The sequence below is a fragment of the Rhinoderma darwinii genome, chromosome 10 (assembly GCF_050947455.1).
Source record: "Rhinoderma darwinii isolate aRhiDar2 chromosome 10, aRhiDar2.hap1, whole genome shotgun sequence".
In the NCBI taxonomy this organism is placed as follows: Eukaryota; Metazoa; Chordata; class Amphibia; order Anura; family Rhinodermatidae; genus Rhinoderma; species Rhinoderma darwinii.
This window is the reverse complement of record NC_134696.1, coordinates 17,182,159-17,208,869: the sequence shown is the minus strand read 5'-3', so window position 1 is coordinate 17,208,869 and position 26,711 is coordinate 17,182,159. Positions and strand designations below refer to the sequence as shown.

The following is a 26,711-nucleotide window of genomic DNA, read 5'->3' as shown; positions in this document are numbered from 1 at the left end:
AGGTGGCCAATGAGTGATAGTAAAACAAAAATCACAAAAAATTCTTCAAGTACATAAATGCAAAAAAGCCAAGGTCTGAACATGTAGGACCCCTAGATAATGGTAATGGGGAGTTGGTCACAGGGGATCAAGAGAAGGCAGAGTTACTAAATGGGTTCTTTAGCTCTGTATATACAACAGAAGAAGGAGCAGCTGATGTAGCCGCTGCCAGTGCTGTTATTATATATCTGTTGATATACTGAATTGGCTAAATGTATAAATGGTCCAAGATAAATAAAATAAATGTACACAAGGCACCGGGACCAGATGGGTTACACCCGAGAGTTCTTAAGGAGCTTAGTTCAGTTATTTCTGTCCCCCTCTTCATAATATTCAGAGAATCTCTAGTGACTGGTATAGTGCCAAGGGACTGGCGCAGGGCAAATGTGGTGCCTATTTTCAAAAAGGGCTCTAGGTCTTCCCCAAGTAATTATAGACCAGTAAGCTTAACATCCATTGTGGGGAAAATGTTTGAGGGGCCATTGAGCGACTATATACAGGAGTATGTGACACATTTTAGTATTATAAGTGACAGCCAGCACTTTACTAAGGACATAAGTTGTCAAACTAAGCTGATCTGTTTTTATGAAGAGGTAAGCAGAAGTCTAGACAGAGGGGCCGCTGTGGATATAGTGTTTTTGGACTTTGCAAAGGCATTTGACACTATCCCTCAGACGTCTAATGGGTAAATTAAGGACTATAGGTTTAGAACTATAGTTTGGATACGGTCCTTGAGCCAATTCTCAATCCAATTACAGAGAGTTGTGGTCAATGATTCCTACTCTGAATGGTCCCCGGTTATAAGTGGTGTACCCCAGGGTTCACTGCTGGGACCACTATTATTCAACTTATTTATTAATGATATAGAGGATGGGATTAATAGCACTATTTCTATTTTTGCAGATGACACCAAGCTATGTAATATAGTTCAGACTATGGAAGATGTTCGTGAATTGCAGGCAGATTTAAACAAACAGTGTTTGGGCGTCCACTTGGTAAATGAGGTTTAATGTAGATAAATGTAAAGTTATGCATCTGGGTACCAACAACCTGCATGCATCATATGTCCTAGGGGGAGCTACACTGGCAGATTCACTTGTTGAGAAGGATCTGGGTATACTTGTAAATCATAAACTCAATAACAGCATGCAGTGTCAATCAGCTGCTTCAAAGGCCAGCAGGATATTGTCGTGTATTAAAAGAGCCATGGACTCGCGGGACAGGGATGTAATATTACTACTTTACAAAGCCTCATCTAGAATATGCAGTTCAGTTCTGGGCTCCAGTTCATAGAAAGGATGCCCTGGGGTTAGATTCTCCATGCCCCTTATTATTTTTTCTAAGTTATGAGTAAAGATTAAAATAATTAAACCTATTTAGCCTTGAAAAGAGACGACTAAGGGGGGGACATGATTAACTTATATAAATATATTAATGGCACATACAAAAAAATATGGTGAAATCCTGTTCCATGTAAAACCCCCTCAAAGAACAAGGGGGCACTCCCTCCGTCTGGAGAGAAAAAGGTTCAACCTGCAGAGGCGACAAGTCTTCTTTACTGTGAGAACTGTGAATCTATGGAATAGCCACCGCAGGAGCCGTCACAGCAGGGACAGGAGATGCTGCAAAAAAGGCAAAGATCATTTCCTACAACAAAAAAAATATTAGCAGAAATTTTTCCCTTCCCTTTGTTGAACATGTGTCTTTTTTCAACCGTACAAACTATGTAATATACAGACACGCATAGGGCTGGCCGATCAAATTAATTCGCCCTCAAGGACTCTCACGATTCTGTTTAACAGAATCATTGAATTGATTCTTGCGTGGCGCCGTCGCGCCGTCCTGCAGGAGAAAGTTCCGCCCCGCTGTTCTGTACAGTACAAAATGTTACAGTATGGAACAACCTTTCCACGGGGAAGCAATACTGCCCCCTGTAGATACCACCACCATCCTCCCTTGCCGATCAAACCACCACCACCCCCCTTGTAGAATCGCACTACAGTAGCTCCCACTAGGAGCTGAATCCCTGGCCAAAGCGCTGGCAATCTCTGGCCGGGGATTCAGCTCCTAGTGGCAGCTACAGTGGCGATCTACAAGGAAAAAGGGGGGGGGGTGATCTACAAGGAAAAAGGGGGGGGGGAGTGATCTACAAGGGTGTGTGGCACTATATGTTGGTTTGATGCAACTTTTTTTTTGGCTACATGTCTCATATATAGAACATTTGTTGAGGGGTCTAGGTGAGAGAGTGGGGGTTTCTATTGTTTGCCACTTATCAGGGTGGCCTCCCCTCCCAGAGATTCTTGTTTAACATTTCGATGCTAATTTTAAATGTTTTTAGCATTCATGTGGTGTATTAACTTTAAATAAATATATTTGTTTGTTACTTATACAGTTCTCTCATGGTATTTTCTTTGCCTCATATACATCACCATAGCATAGCGGCCGTGCTGCAGAACTGCAGTTCTGCTCCTATTCAATTGAATACTCCAGTACTGCAGCACGGCCGCTATTCCGTGGCCGGAGCCAACTGCTACGTCAGTGCACGGAGGCACCGGACCAGCTGATCTGTGCGGGGTCCGGGTGTCAGACCCCCACAGATCATGTACTGATGATCTATCCGGTGGATAGGTCATCAGTTGTCAGAAGTTGGAAAACCCCTTTAATGTAATTTATTAAACCCCCATGGTGGAGCCGGTGCTGCACAGGATCCTGCTCAGACTTCAGACACTATAATGTAATCTCGCTCCACACTAGCGGGAAGAAGAAAAGTCAAGATTCAAACACACACACACACACACACACACACACACACACACACACACACACAATGTAACAACACCTCTTCCATGGTTCTAGATACATTTGTAGTGTTTATTAATAGGATTTTTTTTATACATAGATTCAATTCTACATAAAAGAAAGAAGGAGGCTCAAGTCATGAAATCAGGGACCTAGGACAAACTCCACCATCAGCTAAAATCAGACCTAGCAGTTTAATAATAAAGGAGTGGTGGCTACAGCAACCACTAGGGGGAGGACGACTGTATACGGTTTATAGATTGATTAAAAAAATTTAAAAGTCTGTATGCGGTCAGCTCCCCCTAGTGGTGGCTGCAGACAAACACATTTATGATGTTCCTGTCTACGAAGGGGATTTGAAATAAAAATAAAGAGCTCCGACTGCTATAAAGACATAAGAAATTAATCTGCACAGTGTTGGACCAAAAAAAAGGTGTTAAGGCTCATTTACATATCTCCGCCCCCCCCAGATAGATGACAACACTGATCCTAGTTTTCCAGAGTTGTCACGCCAGACCAGGCATCTCCCCGAGCTCAAACGACGCAGCAGAAGCCCTCGGATGAGCATTGAGCAGCTCGGGGTTTGATCGGCTTCTCTCAGAAAGCCCCGGTAATGGTGTACGGACTCAATAGAAAGTCTATGAGCTCATACACCAGCTGCTCGGCTCTCACTCGAGCGCTTCTGCCGCTGCATTTTAGCGATTGGTAGGGGTCTCAGTGCTCAGACCCCCCACCGATGAAAACTTCTGACATGTCATAGTGACATGTCAGAGGTTTTCTGAAAAGTTTAGTTACCCTTTAAACTACAGCGCAATTCCCCAGAGCTACAATTGCCTATTCACGAAGGCCAAGAGGGGTTTAAACTTTAAAGCGTGGTTCCTTTAAATTACTTGGAGGACAACAAGTCCCCGACCCCCATAAGAATACGCTACTGACGTTAAACCTACAACTTATTATCACTGCTCATGGAGTAGAAGAGGCCATTTGATATGGAGTGGACTATTACAATTGACTCATATCTACACAATCTATGTCATAGAGGTTCTTTGAAACCCGTGTAAAATATATACAAAAAAAAAACAAAAATCATACAACATTTGCAGTGTGAGGCCTCATGGACTTGAATGCAATACCTCAGGTGGAGAATAACTCCGTAATATGGCGTCCGATGGAACATGCCGAAATTTTTTAAATCGAAGGCAAACAGAGGTACAGTATGGGCCCATAACAGGCGATGGGCACCGTATTACAGGTCTGTACAAGGTAATACGACCATGTAAAAAGAGGCCGAAATGTCTGTTTGGCAACACGACGTTTCATAAATTCTATACATTTCTATATAAAAAAAAATTGGGAAAAAATAAAGAGAAAATCCAAAAAGAGAATTACAAAAATTCACATTAAGAATGTGGATATCAAGAGCAGAGAAAATAAAAAAATCCAAAAGTTGATAATAAAGGATTTTATACACCAGGTTATTGTCCCAAACAGAGAAAGATGAAGCTGAAGAGGAGTCCAGTCCTGGGGAGTAAAGTTGCAGAATCCTTCATGTATAAATTAAAACGCGCAAACTTGGCGCGGAGTCCCGAGAACCGTAAAAATATTCCTCAAGAGATTACGAACAAAATACCTCCATGGTAGCCGGCGCCTCAGGTCTCCTCCGTGGAGTGTCGATAAGTTGGTGGTGAAGTTCACGCTCCTCCATCTACACGTCCGTTTCGATCCTTAGTCTCTCCATTCGTTTAACATTACGTTCCACCGCCGTCTGGTTAGTGATTTCCTTGGCACAACTCTGTGGAAACCATCCCCTTTCTCCATCTCGTAACCTCTCCCCCTGATACCAACCTGAGGGGGAAAAAACAAAAGCCAAACTCAAATGGTTGTCAAGCTCCTCCTACTTTCTTACCGTGATGTAAACTACTACTAAGGCGCAGCCCCATCGTCAAAGCAAACCCTAGGTTTAGAACAAACGGGCCAAATCTGCATTATACATATAGACTACAAAGCACGAGCTCTGAAGATACTCGGCCTCTTTGGCATTATTTAGGAAAAGTGGAATTCCCCTTGAAGACTTCAATACCATGACCAAATGTCTACTTTCAGTAGTAAGGCTAGGAGAGGGCTGGTAGGCCATGTGCTGGGTGCCAAGTGGGCACTAACTAGCCATTCTGCCTAGACCATGGGCAGGAAACTGACACTTTTAATCTTTGCCCAGGTGAAGGTACCAGAGGACATTTTCCATCAGATATAGTATATGGATATATTGATCTTGTAACCGTGCATATTTTTAGAATAGATGGTCATTACCAGTAGTACTGGAACCAGAGAAAAATAGGTTTATGATTTATGGCACCTCCCGATTGAATGAATGGGCAAGTGTCAGGAGGGCAACTACCTCAATGGCCTGTTACATATATATTACCATCTTCCTCCTGGAGGACCAGAACCACATCGGTTTGCTGGAGCGAGACTTCATCGGCTTGTTTGGCCATATACGCCTTTGTGATTTCTACTTGACGCAGCCCTGAAAGAGAAGACGAGACTTGGTATCTGCGAAATCATTAGAAGGTTCAACCAAAATATTTCTTATATAAAACTTGAGATCTTCAGTTAAGAAACTTTATATTAAAAAGAAAGACATCCTACTAACTAGACTGTCCTGCTCCTTCTGGGAAGGACCTGTTTTTTGGAGTTGCCAAATATCCCCAAAAATTAATTGGATCTTTTCACGACCAACACAAGACGGGTTCACATAAGATAGAACTACAAATTCACTTTGTGTCACCCTGTGCCGGGCAGAAAAAAATAAATATTGGCCTGGAAATCATCAACAAGCTGCTGTTAATGAATTTGTTAGTTTAATAAAAGTCTTGAGCTAGTACTTTGAGTGCACCGGGGTGTACGGATCGGCTCATCAACACCTTAAACCCCACGTTGCTCTAATCAGCAGCACAAATACTCGTTTTAAGTATTATGTATCTATATGTTAAGACATAAAATCAAGACATCATAGAATCCCTCAGCAGAAATACGCCTGCTCGCTGATGGTTTCCAGTTCAAGGTGAATGAGATTTATGGACCAATAGGTGCCAGATAAAAGTCTAATTTTTAACCTAGGGATGCGCGCGCGTTACAGACAGTACGAAGCCAGGCATGAACGCGCCGACTACGCTGCCTGGCCCCTGCCAATCAGTGTAAGAAAGGGGGCAGGGGGTTGATCTGGGGAGCGACGTAAGAGCATTTAGGAGCAACGGTGACTCCCTCGTTGCACTCATTAGCATTAACTTAATAAAACGGATTTCTCTACAAAGGAGGCAGTAAGCAGAGAATGAAAATAAACGCTAGAAACTGGTCAGTCTCCTCTACAATACCGTGGTACTAGTTCAATACGGACATTCTAGGGACACTCCCTTTAATATTGGAGTTGAACAATTGAAAACAAGTAAAATAATCCTGGAGCCCCTTTTTAACACCTTAACTACCGCCAATACGCCATTCACAGCAGCCGTTAAGGGTACTTCTGCCAGAGCGCCGCCTTTTCATGGTGCTCTGACATAAGCCCGGTACGGGTGTCCTGTGCCGGCTAAAGCGGATGTCGGGCGGTCTAAAGACAGCGGGACACCTGCTCTAACGGGCGGGATCGATTTCAACTTTTCAACATCGATCTCACCCGTTTAGCCCATTAGATGCACCACTCAATAGCGAGCACCGCATTCAAGTGGTTTTGGAGGGAGGGTGCTCCCTCTCTCACCCCATCGGCACCCCGTAATTGCAATCGCAGGGTGCCGATGGCTTCTATGGCAGCCGGGGGCCTAATAAAGGCCCCAGGTCTGCCCTTAGAGGATGCCTGCTAAGCCATGCCCGAGGCCTGTCCTCCAGGTGCCCGTCAGTTTTACACGGACAGGCAATAATACGCTGCAATAAAGAAGTATTGCAGTGTATTATAAAAGCGATCGCACAGTGAAGTCCCCTAGTGGGACTAAAAATAAAAGTTTTCAAAAAGTTTAATAAAGTTAATACAAAATAAATAAAAATCACAAATAAAAATGAAAAAACCCAAAAATGAAAACATTACACAAATTTGGTATCGCTGCGTCCGTAACGACCCCACCAATAAAGCGGTTACGTTGTTTAATCCGCACGGTGAACGCCATAAAAAAAATAAACAAGGCCAGAATTGCGGTTTTCTGTCCATCCTGCCTTCAAAAAAAATGAGAAAAAAAGTGGCCAAAAAGTCGCATGTACTCCAAAATGGTACCAATAAAAACTAGAAGTCCTCCCACAAAAAAACAAGCCCGCATACGACTGCATCGGCGTAAAAATAAAAATTAGGGCTCTTAAAACACGGCGACACAAAAACAAGTAATTTTGAAAAATACGTGTTTTTACGGTGTAAAAGTAGTGAAACTTACAAAATCTATATAAATTTGGTATCGCCACAATCGTAATGACCCACTGAATAAAGTTATTATGTTATTTATACCCCACAGTAAACGTCGTAAATCTAAGACGCAAAAAAGTGTGGCGAAATGTATGGGTTAAATGGAATGGATGGAATAAAAATAAATGACTTCAAGGCTGACACTTATTAACTTGTGTCAACAGGGACCAGTCAGGAGCAAAGTACAACAAAGCTGAAAAAGGAGCGAGAAGCAGCAAAAATATTTCCTAAAACATCATACGCAGCTACGGTCACGCCCGTCACCCTGCAGGAAAGCAGAACACCGGCGATGTACAGTAAAACTCAGCAGGAACATATAAGAGTCAGTTTATGCCCGGAGTCAGCCCGTTATACCCCTGACACCCCAATGATTATGTTTCTAGGTCTCCAAGTAGAGATATCAAAGGATCCCAACCCCCGCTATCACATGGCAACATTGCTTTGTAGTAATACCCAGAGTAGGGATCGGTAAATTAAAGTGCACCCCCAGTTCTGTGCATTATTTTAGGTTTACAATTCTGTGCTGATTCATTTCACAATATTTCTTTATAGGGGTCGAAGCTCCGTTTTTCTCTCAGATCCCCTGCTTCCATAGTTACCGGATACATTTCTGGCTGCGGGCCTTTACCACTAGGGGGAGCTGACTGCATATAAATTTATACAGCTCTAATTGAAACGCAATAAATCCATCTTTAGCGAGCTCCCTCTAGTGGTGACTGCAGGCAGCTAGATTGTTATCACGTAACTATGTCCATGCAGGGGATTTGGAGCTCTGACCGCTATAAAAAGATATATTAGGAAATTAATCAGAATAGAATCCTGAACCTAAAAATGGCATGTTTAGAGTTGGAGGTACAATTTAAAGGGTTTTCTCATCTCAAAGTGACGGACTGACGGGCCCTCACCGATACTGAAGCGGCAGCAGTACTGCTTTAGCGCTGCGTCCTCTTCAAAGTCTGCCCTGTAGAGCGGTGCTCCGGGCCACCGGCTGTGCAGGGAACTTCAGTGCGGCCCCATTCACAGCCCTCCTTACGTGCAGTAGAAAACCGTGATGGGGGCGCAGTGATAATCCAGCGCTACTCCTCTTTCATTCGCAGGATCGGTGGGGATCCCAACAGGCGTAACCTACCGATCAGAAAGTGGCAGCATATCTTAGCGACATGCCATGAGTTTATAAGATGAAAAATCTATTTAAACCCTTCGATTCACCCAATTTGCCAGACCATAGAACAGTCCATACAAAAATTTGCCAAAAGTGACTATATGGGAGGAACCTGCGGGTTAGTTAACCAGTAATTTGCCAGTGCTGTACTCTTACCTGCGGTCCTGGATCTGCTGTATCGCTTATTTTCTTCCTGTACCTCAAGTGCCGTGATCCATCTCGCCCGGTCACTTCTGCAAAATAATAAGAGACGAGTAACGGCATCAGGCCAGGATTATTCCCAAACCAGAGACCATTCTAGATGGTAAGAGTCACATACAATCAGCCTAATGCCCGACCTGCAGACGGCTACTCGTGCCAACCAATGAGACTATGCGCAGGTGTAAGGGAAGTGTGTGGGGGAGGGTAGAATAAATCACATCACTTGCAATCCTCTATCAAAGTAATGCTCTGTCCTTGCAATATGCCTTTTGTATTAGCATTACCCACACCCTATGTCTACTTACGTCAGTGGTCTCCAACCTGTGGCTTCGCAGCTATTGCAATACTACAACCCCCAGCAGGTCTTGACAGTAACCGCTAGAGACACTGGTTGGAGATCACAACTTCATAAAATCCCATAGGATGACACTCAATCTAGAAGATTATTGGCAATATTATTATTTTAAGGTGGTTCAGACGTGACAATCTCCAATATTAATAATTGACGTCTGCCCACGTTGCCTTAACACAGCGCCCCCTGCTGGTGGTATGCAAGAGGCCGTTTCTCCTAAAAATAATGCCCGTTTCTAGTCAAGAAACGCGCATTAGAAGAGAAATCTTTACTGCAAATCGCTTTCAGATAGTGAAGAGGACAATTGGGGATATAAAGTATCCCTGCCCCATCCCCCCATATTTAGCACTTACAGGGTGTCAGCTGCCAGTGCAATTTGCTCAGGTCGCCCTTCACTGTTCTTCCGCATTATAATCTGGAATAGATACGGCCCGGTTGGACTTCGGCTGCCAGCGGTCCCGGGCTTTGTAGACACAGAGATCTGGGCCTCTCCATTGTCAGTCAGATCAACTTCATACTGGTCGGTCTTCACATAGTCCGTCACTACGTAGCTGTCCTCACTGGGGGGTAACATTCAGAAGATTTCATTACAACGCTTCTGGGATTTCACATACGACAGTTCTCCCTAAATCAAAGATGAAAGCTTCTCGACTCCAATGACAGGAAGATTGTAGAATAGAACTCAAGATTTAGTAGACGTTGCTCTAGTCCCATATGGAAGATATAGGATTAAAGCAGCCGTGTCCCGACGACAACCCTTGTCCCCATGTCCTATTAGAGTCTCTACGACCGCTCCGGACCTCCTCTATGATCCAGAACGGATCTCGCTATGTAAGGAGTCCCCCGCTATGGGTCTGCCAAATGTAAGGGAAATGTTTAGCAAAACGCGACTTCCCCCAGAAATAACAGCCAGTCTTACAATATAGAATGACCTTAAAACATATGAATGGAGTATTGTATGGATACTGGAGCAGGGTCGGCATCAATACCAGGCAAACCTAGCCAGAAACCAGGGCCCAGCGGGCTTAGGAGGCCCTTGGTGATCTGTATAACATTCAAGCCCAAGATGGGGCAGGCAGGAGGACCATTGTTACCCAAGGGCCCACATACACCTGGAGCCGGCCCTATATCCGAGCCAATAAGGATTTTGGATATTAGTTTTATTTCACCTGGTTTTTCAAACATAAGGAGGAGCCGTAAATTCTCGAGCACGATCCTCCACTTACCTTTTCTTTTTTGTCACTATGAGAACATCATTAAATAGGAAGAGATAGAAGAAGGTTCTTCCAAAGCCTTTCCGGAATATTCCGGCCTCTTCCACCAGAGCGAGCTCACCCCTCTTCAGGAGCCAGCGCGAGGCAGATATCAGCGGGAAGGGCTATGGAAAAGACAAGAACAAGTGACTGACTATGCGGAATTCTTTTAAGGGGTCTAACAATTTTTCAAAAACCCAAAAGATGGGGTGCACCTTTGAGGCCACAAAGAGTCAGGATCAACTTTAGACGACTGTGATTCACCGATTAATAAGCTTTTCATAATCTGATTATTTCTGCTCTTGCAGGTCTCTCTAGCACACGCCACGGCCTTTTAGGTTTCAAGTTGCCTAGCAACCACTCACTTCCTGCCTGGGTGACCACTATTTTAGTACAGAAGGGGGTCACAGAAGGTCATATCTTCCATCCCAGTTCAATCTAAATCAATTACTGTACAAAATAAGATCTAGGGGTGTAACCAGGAGTAGAGGAGCGCTCCATAGCAGAAAATAGCTGCTCCCATCCCCGCTTATTGACAACCAAGATATTGCCCTTTGAAAAATATCCCATGTCAGGATTACTTTAAAAAAAAAGACAGAAATTTAAATTACCTTGATCTTCCCAAATTCAAGTTGTGTTTGTAAGGTGTACATCTGCTCCGTCCTCTCCATCTTCCGGGCCCCCTCATTGCACTGCTTGACCAACTGCAAAACAAGATGGACATTGTTCCTCTTCTGAAACCAAGTAACAACATAACACAAGAAAGATGCCGGATGATCGGGAAATATTACGGGTGTACACTGGCCACACAGCGATTGATGCCCGCGCCAAGTATTGACTCACTCAAGTCAGCTTGGCCAAGTGTGTAAAGACCCAGCAACAAGGGAAACGTACGTGGGCCAACCACCAGATCATCTCGGAGTGGAGGCATCAATCTCTCTACGATAGGAAAGTTCCCATAGAATAGACTAGACCAGTCATTGAATTTAAGTTCAAGGTGAACGACTCCCATCGTCTTTACACGACCTGCATGAGAAGTCCGGATTTGAAACGGACAGGTCATGAGATCGCATTGATGGGGGTCTGTTAGATGAGACCTCAACCAGGACCCAGGGAGATCTCTAAGATAAAAGCTATCGGGGCATAGCAGTTGGAAGGGGGTCCCTTCATTCTAGCGATCATTGGGGTCTCAGCTAACAGACCTCCAGCAGGGCTTCCTTTTGACATGTCTCAATGACCTACAGTATGAAAAGACAGAGAAAACCAGTGGGTCACTTTAATTTTTAATGGTTGCATAAGACTAGAAATCTATTTTTCTTTTCAGAAACAGCGCCACTCTAGTCTATGGGCTGCGCCTGGTATTACAGCCATACCCAATTCTCTTCAATGGAGTTGAGCTGCCATACCATAGACGAGAATGGAGCGGTTTCTTCAGAGACGCAGCCCCTTTTATAGTCTCATGCTACCCCCTTATGTTCAGAAGAATGACTCTTTTTCTTCTTAAGCAAACTGATTAAAAACTTACATCGAGGAGCCCGTTTAAAAACACAACCTTGCCCAAATATTGGCCCCAATTATCCCACTGAAGCTGCAACAAAATCCACCCACCTACTGTTCCAACCACTATTACTAGCGGACCACGTATGGAGAGAGAAATGGTACTGTTATAGAAACCAGCAAGGGAGAATAAAAAAATTAAAAAAAACACTGTTTGGGCTTCGTTCACATATCCGTTAGGGCTCTATTCTGTGGTTCCATCTGAGCTTTCCGTTGGAACGGAGCCCTGACTGACACAAACGGAAACCATTGACTTAAATGGTGATGGATCCGGTGCCAATGGTTTCCGTTTGTTTCGGTTGTGTCAGGGTTCTGTCATTTTGACGGAATCAATACCGTAGTCGACTGCGCTATTCATTAAATTAAAACTACGGAACCCTTACACAACCGAGACAAACAGAAACCATTGGCACCGGATCCATCACCATTTAAGTCAATGGTTTCCGTTTGTGTCAGTCAGGGCTCCATTCCGATGGAAAGCTCAGACGAAATATCGGTTCGGAGCCCTGACGCAGATGTGAACGAAGCCCAAACTGCAGAAAATATATGGTTATATGACACTATTTTACATATGGAATAACAGATTTTATCTGTGATTGTGGTTTAGTTAGACTCCGGCTCAGATAGAACACAGATGCCGACAGCAAGGTCAGACCGTCGTACCTTACTGATCGCTTTCAATGCCCTGGTACAAGCTTCATACTCCGGAGAGGAAATATCTACTTTTTGACAAATCGTCTAGAAAAAAACAAAAACATTTAGGGAATTATTGGTCAATGTGTACAAGTAGCAAGAACAGGATACAAAATGTACGTAAAAGAACTAGATACGGGATGAGAGGACTAAACAAAAAGGACTAAAAGTACTAGATGCTCATGTGCAGTACTCACATCCATCAATAGAGGGAGCCGAGTAACTCTCTGCATGGGAAGGATCAGGAAGGAGAACATGGGGAGACCTCCACATTCCGGCCTCATCTCAATCTGCTTCAGTGTTTCTTTGAAGGTCACATTTGTGGTTCTGAAATGACAAATAGTGGAGAGTCTGTGCTATTAAAAAAGATATTAACCAGGATTATGCAAAAAGTTGCCCCAAATGTCTTCAGATGTCACTTGTGAAGAAGCTGCTGAGGGGCGAAGAACCGGATGACCACGAATGCACAGTCCCTGCAAATACAGCAAAGTGGTCCCACTAATCATTGGGCTCCAACACCGGTGATTTGCAGATACCTCCTTTCTATGTGTTGCTTCTATGAGAAGGCCATAACAAAGGGCAAGTCTGTGGGCATTGGTCTGTAGAGTCGGCCACCGAGATGGCATTACCAAGTTTTAAACGAGCGCCTCATATAGGAGAAGCTTCTTCTGAGCTGGTCATACAGATCCTGGTTTCATTCTCCAATCATATGACCATTGGGACAAGAATTCTCGGAATAACTTGCATTAGATCAGATTTACCAACACAACTGCGGTTCCAACTTTCTCCAGCAGATGGCAGCAGCTTCCATTGATCAGCTGCAGTTACAATATCAGGACTAGAAGCCCTGACTTAAAGGAGAACTCCACCCCAAAACCAAACATTAAAACTTTGGTAATCTTTTAGCATTCTCCAATAGATCACATAGTAAAATGCCCCAGGGGTCCACAGCTGTGCAGGGGTCCCCCTTCCTTCCAGGCATTTTCTAGCAAAATAGAAGGGTAATAGAACGAGCCGGTTGCGGGTGATGGCGCAAGGTCTTAATATTAGTCATGGCTCTAATGACTAAGACTAGATTCACATAACAACACTGCCATAAAATTGCAAGCTGTGCCAAGGGAGGGCAGGATGCCATAACTTGGGAGGCATTATCTGCCCTCCCCCAGTTCTACTATTGCCAGGCTACAAGATATAGGACCGCACACCAGAGGCGACTGAGTAACATCCACCCACAGCACCGAAGGATTGACGGTCACCCAGCTTTCCTAGATTTCGGAAAATACATCTTTGCAGGATTGGGATGAGGGGCAAGCACGGGTATGTGCCCCCATAGGGCACCACCTTGTCACACACTGAGGGGGACACAATTTTCCAATGACTGCTTTCATCAGTGATGAAGACGTGGGGAGCGGCGAGTGCCTACAGGGGGCGCAGCGCGCCACGCAGTCTAGTTGGAGTAGATTTGATGGCGGCTAATGTATTAAAGGAGCCTACGTCTCAATCTAAATAAAGATGAAACGCCAGTCTTGATAAATTGCCCCCTGTGTGTTTGTCGCTTTATTTTGATGGGGCGCAGAGCACATGATTGATGTTAAAGGGGAGATTTGGAAAGTGGAGAAGACAAGTCTCACTGCACAAAAGTAAATGGACTGCGACACAGACCCACATAAGTAGTCACATAGATAAAGCCACCAATCAGATCACTTCTCCAACCTGCCTAACAAAAACACGCGCTTCTGATTGGCTGCTGCGAGCTTTAACTCCTCCTCCCATCCCCCATGTATTTTCCCGGACTCACAGTAGCCTCTGCAGAGTCCGCTGCTGGTACACTTCATTGGAGCAGTAGATGACATAGGGTTGGAAGTGGTTCGAGGCGTGATTCTCCACAATGTCACTGATGTCGTGGATGAAGGGATTATCCTTGTGCCGTTTCTCCAGATCATCAAAAAATCTAAAAAGTAAAATCCCAAATGTCAGAATCAATCACCTGATCCAAATTGACACATTGTGTTCTGCCTGAGGGGGCGGAGCATGACACTTGGATTCTATTATGTTTCTTAAATCCCTGTGTCATGCTCCACCCACTAAACCCCGCACTAGGCACAAATCCGCATCCGTCCTGGTATTGCCAACCACCACCACCTCCGGGATGAGGCTCCAGCCCTGATAAACATTCACATTGCACACACGTTTAATCAATTATAAACCCAGAACAGATTCTCATATTGAGAGACACCAGAAGGGACATCCTCTTCCAATAACCTCTAATTATACAAATACAGATGTAGGTGAGCGGAGTTTGTCATTTTGTTCAACTCACTGTTCATTTTGTGGTTTAGCTACAGTCAGAGAGCAAAATTAACACACAGTCATATGACAAATTCAGCTCTGCTACATCTGCGGAATAATGTTAGCAGTATGTTCATATAAAATATCATAAGTGCTGGATCTGGGATTCCTTCTGTGGAGCAATCGGCCCATAAATGTACAGAAGTGGTTAAATCTAAAAACATACATCATCCAAAAACTGTCTCGAGAAGTTCATTCTGTTTCCAGCGGTCAGCCCCGACGAGAACAAGACAGAGACGATCCACGGAATGGAAGAAAATGTCGAAGACGATATGCCCGGGAAAGGATATTCTACTTAAGATTTATTAGACTGATGTAGCAGAGTGGAGTTAAACGCTCTGCCACTACATTGGTTGTGCATTGTGGACTTCTCCTGCAGTCCTATGTAAAATCGCTGATAAGTTATTAATGTTACAAGAAGTTCTGTCAAATGGCACACTCAGCTCTGCTACATCTAAAAATAAATGGAGTGTTATGCAAGTACAAGATTCCTATTAAAATATTTGCCCCAAACAAATACAAATATCTATGAATCTTATCAATCTGGTTCCACTAATAGAACCGATAAAAACACAGGGACATATACAAAAACACCGAAAAAGGCCATACTTACAAATGGACACAGCCAGGCCAGAAATGCTGATGAAAGGGCGAGCAGGTGCTTTAAATAATAATAGCCACTCCCACTAGTCTTGAGGGGAGTGGTGTGTGGTGCATGGGATGTGTAGTAAGAAATAATAAATGAATAGTGTGTGTGCAAGTGTAATACTATAAGTGAAATATAGGGGGCAGTAATAAATGAAGTGACTCAATAGAAATAAATGGATAGTGGGGTACAAGTGAGTGAAACATGGAGGGATAGTGTGTACGTCATGAGGCACAACGTGTATAGCCAGGTAGAAGCCTATTTGTGACGCCTTGATAATTCATAGAGCGGGCTACCCTGCTTGCTATGCCAAACAACAACACACCATGCTCTCCCAGCATCAAAGACCCGGCTGTGTCCAAGAGAAGCGAATATACATAATAATGAAAAATACCTGGGGTATTGGTAATCATTTTGGCCAAAAGGACGCAAGCTCGCAATCCACGACAAGGATCCCCAGACTTGCGAGTCCCTAAATCCTAAACTGGAACAGAACGTTCCTGATGCACAAACAGAACCGATAAAAACACAGGGACATATACAAAAACACCGAAGAAGGCCATACTTACAAATGGACACAGCCAGGCCTCCATGTTTCACTCACTTGCACCCCATTATCCATTTATTTCTATTGAGTCACTTCACTCATTACTGCCCCCTATATTTCACTTATAGTATTACACTTGCACACACACCATTTATTATTTCTTACTACACATCCCATGCACCACACGCCACTCCCCTCAAGACTAGTGGGAGTGGCTATTATTATTTAAAGCACCTGCTCGCCCTTTCATCAGCATTTCTGGCCTGGCTGTGTCCATTTGTAAGTATGGCCTTTTTCGGTGTTTCTGGTTCCACTAATGCAAGCTTGCGTGTTGTGATCTAAATACGTATGTAGCAGAGTTGAATTTGCCATTTTATTAATGCATTGTTTGTACATGGATGGCTCGGAGGCACCAATCACAGCGCTCACTACCATATTGCACAGGGCTGTAGAACCCAACGCTCAACTATACCTACAGCTCTGCTACATCTATTAAACTGAATGGACACAGTGTTGCAGAATTACAACATTTCTCGTAAAAACAACATCGTCCCTGGTCATTAATCAAGAGAATTGGTTTTGGCCCCATCAATTTTTAAATGTCAGTCTAATTATTAGGATTTTTCTATAATATATGGGCCCCCCCCCCCCCCGCGGGGTTTATACAACTTCCTGTTATCAGTCTAATACTTTCATTGTGTGACAGGGTCTCCGCAGCGCTCGGGACCTCTCCCCGGGGTCTGGGATTTGCTGGAATGATGAAACTTCCTCTCTGGATCCCATTAGGAGTAGTGGTGACCGGGAGATAATTCCCATGGATGATTCTTTCATTTCACACATGTGGGAAAAATATCCAACTTAAGACTGTGACATAGTCCGAGATCAGACGACCCGAGATACGGAGGACGGACTGCAGATAGTGGCCGTAAGGGGGAGGGGGTCCCATCTATAATTTTGTCTCATAACCCAGAGAATAGAAGAAATATATATATAAAAATGGGGTTAATTGGCAGTCCAGTATTATCCTGATGCTGCGTTAAAAAGTAAAACATCTTTACCTAAAGGTCAGACTGGCCCACGAAAAACAAGGGCTCCTCCAATGGGCCTCTACTCATATACAGAAAATTACTTGCCACTGGGGTCTATTTCTAATGGATTGATTCCCCCATCAGACGTGCACACGTTCTATAGTTGGAGGGTGGGCGCAATAAATTACAGTCTGACACTGCAGCCACTCATACATGGGATCCCCCAACGTGGAGATATTTGGGGTCCCGGCTCTTTGCTTACTTTAGATCATCAATACTGAGCTCCATTATCATGGGCAACCCAGGAACCTGCAGAAGAAATATTCTTTGTGCTACAAAGCGCAACGTCCAGCAGAGGGAGCCCTTCACATCTAGGGGGCCCATGTGGCTCTTTGAGAACGTCATTCAATAGTCATGAAGGGACCAGGGGAGAAAACCCAGACATCTCTGCATCATGGGACCCCGGGGAAAGACTGTGGTTTGGGGTGTGTAAATCAACATTAAAAGGGGTTGTCCAGATTGTGTGAAAATAATAATAAATTATTTTTTTTCAACCTATTAGATTATTTTGCATTAATAGAGGGTGGTCTTCTGTTGAGGATCCCCCCCATCTCTTGGCCTGAGTGGAGAGCGGTTACATAGAGTGTCTCTCTCTGGGGGACACGTCTGGTACTACATTACACAGACAACACATTGATATAAATGGACACTGTGTAATACTTAATTTCCCCTGTGGTGGCGCTGCAGGGAAATTGAACACTTACTGCCTGGTTTCCCCACAGATTACAGCTGATCGCCGGGGTCTCAGCAGGGAGACACTTTGTAATCTGCTTATTGTCAAGGGACCTTTCTAACAAGTAGGGATTGACCATAGCGGAGACCCCCTTCAGTAAATATTGTTTGGCTGGAGTTTTACTTTAAGGTAAGGAGGTCGATCTGACTATTCTCGGGTTAGAACTAGACCTTGCCTGGGAATATCCTGCACAAGAACGACGGGCAACTAAATCGTAGAACTTTTCTTTAGTCCAATCACCTCTTGCTGACTTCCAGGATGTCGGCAATGTTGGAGAAGAGATGATGGTGGTCGGTGCCGTTAATGGTCTGTTTCAGTTCATCAGACTTTTTGAAGAGTCGGCAGAGGATGTCGAGACTGTGCTGGTAAGAATATTCCGAGGTGATGATTTCAAATATGGCCTGCAAAGAAAACACACACAGTACTGTAAATATGAGAGGAAAGCTGAGCAAACACCGGCCCCACCTCAAGACAACCCGCTTTGTCTAATACAGGACTCAAATTTAAAGGAGCAGGACAAAATAAAAAACATAATGAGCCTTAGATATAAAACAGAGTGCAAGAACAGGGTAGAGAGAGGAGGGTTCCAGATCCCAGCTAACGTTTAGTAGGTGAAAGTGAGAAGCTTAAATAAGGCGACTGATCAGGTAACACTAACATGCTCCCTGTGAGATAAGCAGCGCTCTGTGTGGCAGCCACTTATCCCCAGTAAAAAAAAAAAAAAAAACTCAGCCGATCCAAACATGCACATATGTGGACAAACTGATGGAAATCGCTCGTTTGGCTGACAACCATCTTAAATATATGGCCAGTAACTAGATTTATGGTGACGATACTTATCCTGTTGCAAGACTACAACTCTCAGCCGGCCCGGACAGACTAGGATTTGTAATTTTGCAATAGCTGGAGAGTCACTAGTTATTGACCACGAGTCCTTCCATAGAACAGGTCAGATTTGTCTCGTCCGATTCATTTTCATTAGAGATAGATGGCGACGGGTATCTCCGGTGGGACACAAAAATGAGTCCTATAGAAGACCACAGCATTTGGAGGTGACTTTGGAGCCAAAAACTTGTCACCGGTGTCTATTTCTTAGGGGTATATCTACTTATAACAGAATATTATACTCTGTTCATCTCCTATTACAGTGTGAAGTCAGAACCTCAACTTTTATTATAATGACACGTAAAGCGAGACCTTTCTGCTGCAAAATCAACCTGGTGAGAAAGTGGGAGGAGGAAGTACATTATGGAGAGGATCTGCAGTAGGAGCGCAGTATGCACTGTATGTGAGAGACCTTATATACTGCACGAGACAATAAAGATATGTTCTACCTCTTGTTTCTTACGTTCCTCTGGTGAGATTTTATCTAGAATTCCAGTTTCTTGTACCTGCAAGAGAGGATGAGATGCATCATTAGATGGTTCAGTAATTTACGTAATGTCCTTCCAGGTCACAAGGCACCATAAACAATGGCTGCTCCTACATTGTCTAGATGACCAGATCACGATACTAGAGTTACTCAAGGTGAAAGTTCTCTACTTGCGGTCAATGAATAGGAACATTATTGTTTATATTTAGAAGCTGAAAACCGTTCCTGACCAGAAGCAGTAACCTTAAAGGACGAGTGTCACGGAAAAAAAAAAAATTTGGATATCAATTTGCATTTAGTGTTTTATTATAAAAATCTTTTATTTATGTGTGTTTTTGTGTTTTACTTTTTTATATTTTTTTACTTTTTCTTCTCTATGCGGGCTGCCATTTTTTTTGCCATCTCTGTATGTGTCGATTAACGACACATACAGTGATGGAATACGGCACACACATCCCCATAGTGAATGCGAACGGGAGCCTATCCATCCACTATAGCATACGGGGTCTGTTTGGGAGCGGCGCATGCCATGCGCCGCTCCCACACAGACCAAAAGTCAGTTCTTCGCTAGAGCGAAATCCGGCGCCATGTTCATGTCGACCGGAAGCCGCGGCCGGACTGTGAGATGACGACTTCCGGTCGCGGCTTCCGGACATGTGTTCTGAAGCAAGCACGAGGAGCGGAGGGAGCAGACCGGAGCGGACTGACCGGAGGGAGCGGCGGCAGCAGGTAACTTAGGTCTGTGCATGTACGCGTTTTAGTGTGCGATTACTACTGTATGTAAACCTACTACACTGTGTGTTCACTCAAAAAAATGGCGGCACACAGTGTAGGAGGTTTGACCGTTCAATCCCCTCCTTTCTCCTGGCACTAGCCAGGATAAAGGAGGGGGGATTGTGTGAGGACACTAGAGCGAGTGAGTATTCCCAAATTTTGCAGCATAAAGCAATGTGGTTGCTTTACCACATGCCAATGCTGCAATTTTGGGAATTGCTCCATCTAGTGACCAGCGCTGGGAAATATTATAAATTAGAATCTAATTTATAATATTTCCTGACTCGTGAAAAAATGTCAAAAATGTGGACAGTGTTTAATCACTTATACACTAACTGTTTAACTAAAAAATAAAAAAAAAATTCTAGTGACACATTCCCTTTAAGACGGTCAAACAAAAACACTCGTGTTTAACAAGGCAAGGGTCCTCCGGTTAGAATCTGATCATGAATTTAGTACAAAAACACCAGTGCACTTCATGCAAATTAGCTCTCCTCTAGAAGGAAGAAAACTGTCTCTATAGTGCCACCTATTGAGCTAATTTGCATACTTTTCCCACAGAGCATTGCCTGTAAGACTCACTAGGCAGGCTGGATCTCCACAAGGGAAACCAATACATTCCAAGATCTTCTTTTAAGGCATTTACCCAGCCAACCAGTGCCCTACTCGGACCAGGAGCAAAAACCCAGAAACACGGCAGTCTAGAGATGGGTGTTTCTGTTTGGACTCATGAGCGTGACTATAGCAATAGCAGCTGCTGTGGGGCCCAGAGGTGAAGAGGCCTACTAAAGTGCAAGACCATTGTTAAATTCTGAGGGGAACAACAATTTGGGGGCTTTCTGCTATCTAGCACTACCATGTGGGTACTATAAGGGCACTATGATCCATACCATCATTGCCACATCCTGCAATTTCATCTTCCAGACACTAGGTGGCGGGAATCCCAGCTCATTTTGCTTTGGGGCCCTATGAATTCTAGTTACGCCCCTGTTTTGGCTGATATCCATAGTCAAGTTTCAAGGCTCTTTAATGAGTCGGACATTGACTTAGAGTAAGTTCTTATATGTGCCACTAGAGTTTTCTTACTAAGGGAGGAGAGCTAATTTGCATACTTTTCCCAGGGAGCATTGCCTGTACTCCAGCTGCATCTCCACAAGGAGAATCAGTACCTTTCAGGAGCACACTTTATGGCCTGCCAAACGTAACCAATCCCCCGATCACTAGAAAAGTTGTCAAAGAACTTGTACATGTGATGAGATCTTATATTGACTATATGTGAAGTGTAACAATCCGCCTACAACAACATTTAGCGAGCCAGGTAACATTTATAGCTTTAACCATTAGATGTAGGATTGTAAACACTCAGCGCACACTGACTCATTGTCTTATTACAGATTACAAGACTTGTTTTATGATCTTAATGTCAGGACAAGGAGCGATCACTCGGGGGAGGACAGCTGGAATAAGATTATTATAAATCAGCTCATAAAACAATATGTACGGAGGCTCGTTACTCGGTCATACAGTTTATAAGACGCGGTTTCTTACAATTTTTCTATAAATGTCAAATAAAATAAAAAATCATATGAATGTGACGCCGGCTAGCAATGGTAAAAGGCGGCAAACTAGGTTCCCATAGCAACAAAAGTTCTAAACTTTACTGAAAAGATGAAATATGGCGACGGAAATCCGTTTTGATACGTGAGACCTACTTTGGGTAATACGTTATTAAATAGGTTGTCTCAGCACAAACATTGCTGGCATATCACAAGGATATAGCATCAATGTCCGATCGGTGGAGGTCCGACTGATGCGATTGGGGTCCGAGAGCCATGCCTCGTCTCCGGTTTGCCCCGCTCGTCTTTTAACAGATGCTGCATGGTCAGTCCATTATAGTGAGAGCCTGATTATGCACACATGAGACAAAGTGGAATTTTTTTCTACCTGGAAACCACCAACAAGCAGGCAAGAAACGGTTATCCTGGGCAGATGGCAAGCATTAATGAGTACCCCCTACACTTCTGTCCTGTACACTTCCCACGGGTAAGACGAGTGCCCATTCCCAGTGTTGGTGCTGTGGTTGGGTAGAGGGTGCTGGATAGTATGGCCAGGTGAGAGATTGGCGGACGTCCACAAACCAAAATGCGCCAGACTTGGCATAATGCACCGGAATAACGGAGCTCGGTGCACCCAATTTATTACAAGTTTTACACCTACCACAACACTTTTGAAAAGGCGTGTGGCCAAATCATAAAATGTGGCAAATTTACTAACGTATTATAAATCTTGGTGTATGTGTTCTCCATCTATGAATTAGCACATTGAAAATAAATGCGTCTTACGTGAATACAATTGCGCCACATTTATTATGCCACATGCTCAATGTTAACATATTTTGGCAATAGTTGCACCATTTTCGGACCGCATGCAGCAGAATACACCATGGACATCTCCCCCATTGTCTCAGTCAGGGGCGTCTTTAAATGGACTTTGGTTTCTTTCTGTCCCACTACAAGAAGTCACGTGTATCCTGCAGTCTCATCGGGGAGAGATGAGACATTCCATACAGAGAAGCCAAGTGAAGACGTTTACTGACCAGTTGTAAGGGACATAATGATAGAGATGGTATCCAGCGAGATACAACATACGAAACAACCCACATATTCTCCCTAGGTAGGAGATAGCAGGAGATTAATTGAAGACTTATTATCCGAGGAGCGGGTTCAGAGGCGTAGCTAGGAGTTTAACACAGAGAGGGGGGGGGGGGGGGGGATGGGCGAAACAAATCGGAGTGGGCCCCACACACAGTATAATGCCCCTATGGTTGCCGCCACAGAATAATGCCCCATAGCTGTCCCCTACACAGTATAATGCCCCATAGCTGCCCACATACAGTATAATTCCCCCGTAGCTGCCCCCTACACAGTATAATGCCCCCCTAGTGTCCCACACATAGTATAACGCCCCTATGGTTGCCGCCACAGAATAATGCCCCATAGCGGTCCCCACATAGAATAATGTCCCCGTAGCTGCCCCGTACACAGTATAATGCCCTCATAGCTGCCCCTACACAGTATAATGCCCTCATAGCTGCCCCTACACAGTATAATGCCCTCATAGCTGCCCCTACACAGTATAATGCCCTCATAGCTGCCCCTACACAGTATAATGCCCTCAGTGCCTCCCACAGTATAATTCCCCATAGCTGCCCACATACAGTATAATGCCCCCATACAATTCCCCCTTAGCTGCCCCCATACAATATAATGCCCCCATACAGTAAACTTCCCTAATGAAGCCCCCCCCCCCATACCCAGTATAATACCCCCTTAGCTGCCACCACACAGTATAATGCCCCATGGTGCCTAATAAATAAATAAAAATACATATTTACCCATCCCCTTTCCCACGACAAGTGGAGGAGATCAGTCTTCTCCTCCGCTCTGTGCAGTGTGTGGCTCTGCGCAGACAGGCGCGATGATGTCACTATATCACGCCTGTCTGTGTCGACCCGCTTACAGCTGGAGCTGGCATTACACAGTGAATTCTGGAGCAAGGAGCAGTCAGCTCCTTGCTCCAGCATTGGAGTCAACTGTATCGGTGTCCTGAGGACGCAGATACAGATGAAACCGGGACACACCACCGCTGGGTGATCGGCCCTGGGCCCTACAATCTCAGTGGGACCGGGGCCACCGCCCCCCGCTATCTACACTACTGAGCGGGTTACAATGTCTGGATAAAGACACCCATAAATGCAGAGACATAGAATGTTCTATTGCTGGGATTTGTGGGGGTCTGGGACCACCACCACCACCGATGAAGCGACACAAAGCTCAGTGGCCCCTTTGGATTTTTGCTCTGCAGAGCACATCTACTGACCCAGCTCTGTGTAGAGAACTGCAACTCAGCCCCATTCAGAGCATGTAACCCTCAAGTCAATGGAGCTGAAGTGCAATACCAGACACAGCCCATGAACAACAGTGGCGCCGTTTCTGAAGTAGACTCCCATTTCTTATCCTGGACAACCCCTTTAAACAGTAAGAGACCAATTAAGTCCCAGCACACACTCCCTGCAAATGCCTCCAGCCTAATCTAATACAGTATTTTCCATGTGACTCCTACACAAATATAAGACAAATTATAGGCGCAGCTTCTCCTAATCCATCACAATGACAAATAGTGAATTATTGTGCAGTGATTTTACACAGGCTAGATAAATATCTGGACAATTCTCCAAGAGGACCCCGCTGACAAAACGTGGTCACCGCCAAGAGAGTGTGTTCAAGTCATGATGTCATTTTCTTTTCACTTAATTTAAAACGGGCACATACATCGCAGTAAAATAATTCTTATGTTTGGAAAAGGGAACAGCATTTATGCTAGAGCTCGACAGCAGACCATAAAGGAAGCAGACACCGCTTCAATATAGCTCCGCCCACATCAAGTGATGTCATCAAAGAAACAGGACAACAGACCATCAACTTTAGTACTACATGCTGCACCCACATATCACAACTGGTGTTCTGGGGAAAGTTTACTGTCAAGCAGTTTATATCGCTTGCCTCAATATTGTTATCTAGAGGCATCTTATGTACCCCCAGTCATATGGGGGTTGTCCAAACTGGATAACCCCTGTCCATATGCTAGAAGGACGTGATAGAGTGGTGGGGGCCTCACTGAGGAACAGCACTGAAGTAGAGAGATATTGCAAAGAACGTCCTCTTCTGGAGGACCTGGCAGAACCTTGTATTACATGATAGCCCGTTGGCTTCCACGAGTACCTCGCAACGATGTTGCCGATATGAGTGTTGGCCGTCTCCTTCCCCAAGCAAGAACTGGAGGATCCAGCTGTGGATTTTCCTAGCTATCATCTTGGTCAGGGAATGGTTGCCCATCTCCTATCCAGTAATCATTGCCCCCAACAGATCGAGGGTCTGATCAAAGACTATCCATGGACAAGCTAGGTCTGCCGCAGCTGCTCTTTGGCACTCCTCAATATACTGCAATGGCCTAACAAGTCATATGGAAAGGAATTGCCCAAAGTGGACAACCCAATTAGTTTTTGGAGTCACTTTAAATTTTACACTAGTAAACGAAACCATCAACTATTCCCTAATATAAAGATATGATCGGATAAGTGCAGTACAGGGCTGCTGGGAATTTCCATGCCACGCCGCCTGGCACTGCAGGGTTATTGTCCGTTTTCTCCCAGATGAACATTATAACACAAGTATAAATCTACAATCCAGGAGGGTTATGGGGACATCCTACCTGCACCTTCTACCAAAAAGTCTAGTAATTTCAGCAAATACTATAAGGCAAATTTCCCGCCACTCTACCCAGTTACGGAGACTCAACTCTTCGTATCTGCTGCTCCACATAAGTGAAGATTCCTTTCTGTAATTTCTTGCAATAGTATTAACACCCTATATTATACACGGAAACAAGAAATGAGTCTTACTTGCGGAAGTTGGCTCCAGATGAGCTGAGCAGGTCGATAATTCTTGACCACGATGCAGTCATCAGGTTGAGGTTTAGCCTGGACGGAGTTATCATCCAGGAGGTCATCGTCAGATTCCTGGTTGTTGGAGCTGAGCCCCCTTTCTCTGTACTCCTGGTATAACCTGGGGTCTGGAGAGAAGAGACGGTTGAGGAATACGGAGAGACTCTCAGTAAACTCTTTGATATTTTCACAGTTCTCTTCCACAGTCTTGTTGAAGGATGACAGGAATTTAACCGTCACACTGTCGCGTCGTGCCCAAGACGGCCCAGAGAAAGAAAGCCTACGGAGAACACCCAGCACCACATTCTCCTCTGCTGTGCTTTGTTCCATGGTTGGATCTGACATTCTCCCCCATAGCTCCTCGTGTTTTTTAGTTCCCGAAGTAAAATTGTAGCTGAGTGTTGAATTTAACATCTCAGACTCAAGGGATTGGCAACGTTTATACAAATGAATCTCTGCTTGGAACCTTTAAAAAAATTCCATGTACAATGAGCTGCTTTATTGGGTCCCACAAATTATTCCACAATGAACTTAAAGTTCTTCCTTCAGAACAGAATTAGACAAAAATCTTAGTATTATAGTAAAACTGACCTTAGACAGCCACTTATCGATTGTACCCTCCAATATTTTTAAGTAGGGCACACCGCTGAAATGGTACTGGAAGACACCCAGGACGCATGGTGCTGGCGTGAAGCCTGTGGTAATGACCATGTAATCCTGCAAAGAGACAGAACCAGGTTCCCACAACAGGGTCTTCTGGCCCACCAACCAGATGCCAGTATGCCACGTAATTCACGAGACCACCTGTAAAGCTACATAACCCTTTCCTCTGAAAATAAGGCCATGTACTTCTTTGTTCAAGACATCCAAGCGCCCGGACTCCCACCAATGTGACCTATTCCTACTAATGGATCAACCCTTTATTTTCGTTTTGGTGGGTACTGTTCCTTTACTCGTTCCTTCCTTATTAGTTATTTTTTAATATTGTTACAAACAAAGTGACAGAAAGCAACTCAAGTAGAAATATAAAAAGTGAAACACCTGATCCGAGGGCTACGAGATATAGAATTACACAACTTCGAGGAGTAGAACCTGTTCTGCAACCTTGACGGCCGGACACGTGACTATACAAGACGTCCAGAATTACTCAGAAGTGGGTGGATGGTGATAGATTGTGAGAATGAGAAACAGATAGTCCCTGT

The 26,711-nt window shown here is 44.3% G+C and overlaps 1 protein-coding gene across 2 annotated transcripts in view; it reads right to left on the bottom strand.

Moving 5' to 3' along the window:
- Positions 1–2,889: 2,889 nt before the first annotated feature.
- ARHGEF16 (Rho guanine nucleotide exchange factor 16) overlaps positions 2,890–26,711 on the bottom strand; it is a 36,702-nt gene continuing 12,880 nt past the window's right edge. For both annotated transcript variants that reach the window (XM_075840730.1, XM_075840729.1), the window contains exons 5-16: positions 25,468–25,637; positions 19,195–19,251; positions 18,101–18,261; positions 14,296–14,448; positions 12,695–12,824; positions 12,468–12,542; positions 10,859–10,951; positions 10,221–10,372; positions 9,348–9,554; positions 8,598–8,674; positions 5,261–5,362; positions 2,890–4,683 (exon numbers count right to left, since the gene is read on the bottom strand). In XM_075840730.1, the coding sequence (XP_075696845.1) occupies positions 4,544–4,683; positions 5,261–5,362; positions 8,598–8,674; positions 9,348–9,554; positions 10,221–10,372; positions 10,859–10,951; positions 12,468–12,542; positions 12,695–12,824; positions 14,296–14,448; positions 18,101–18,261; positions 19,195–19,251; positions 25,468–25,637 (1,517 nt within the window). In that variant the 3' untranslated portion in view covers positions 2,890–4,543. The remainder of the gene's footprint in view (positions 4,684–5,260; positions 5,363–8,597; positions 8,675–9,347; positions 9,555–10,220; positions 10,373–10,858; positions 10,952–12,467; positions 12,543–12,694; positions 12,825–14,295; positions 14,449–18,100; positions 18,262–19,194; positions 19,252–25,467; positions 25,638–26,711) is intronic.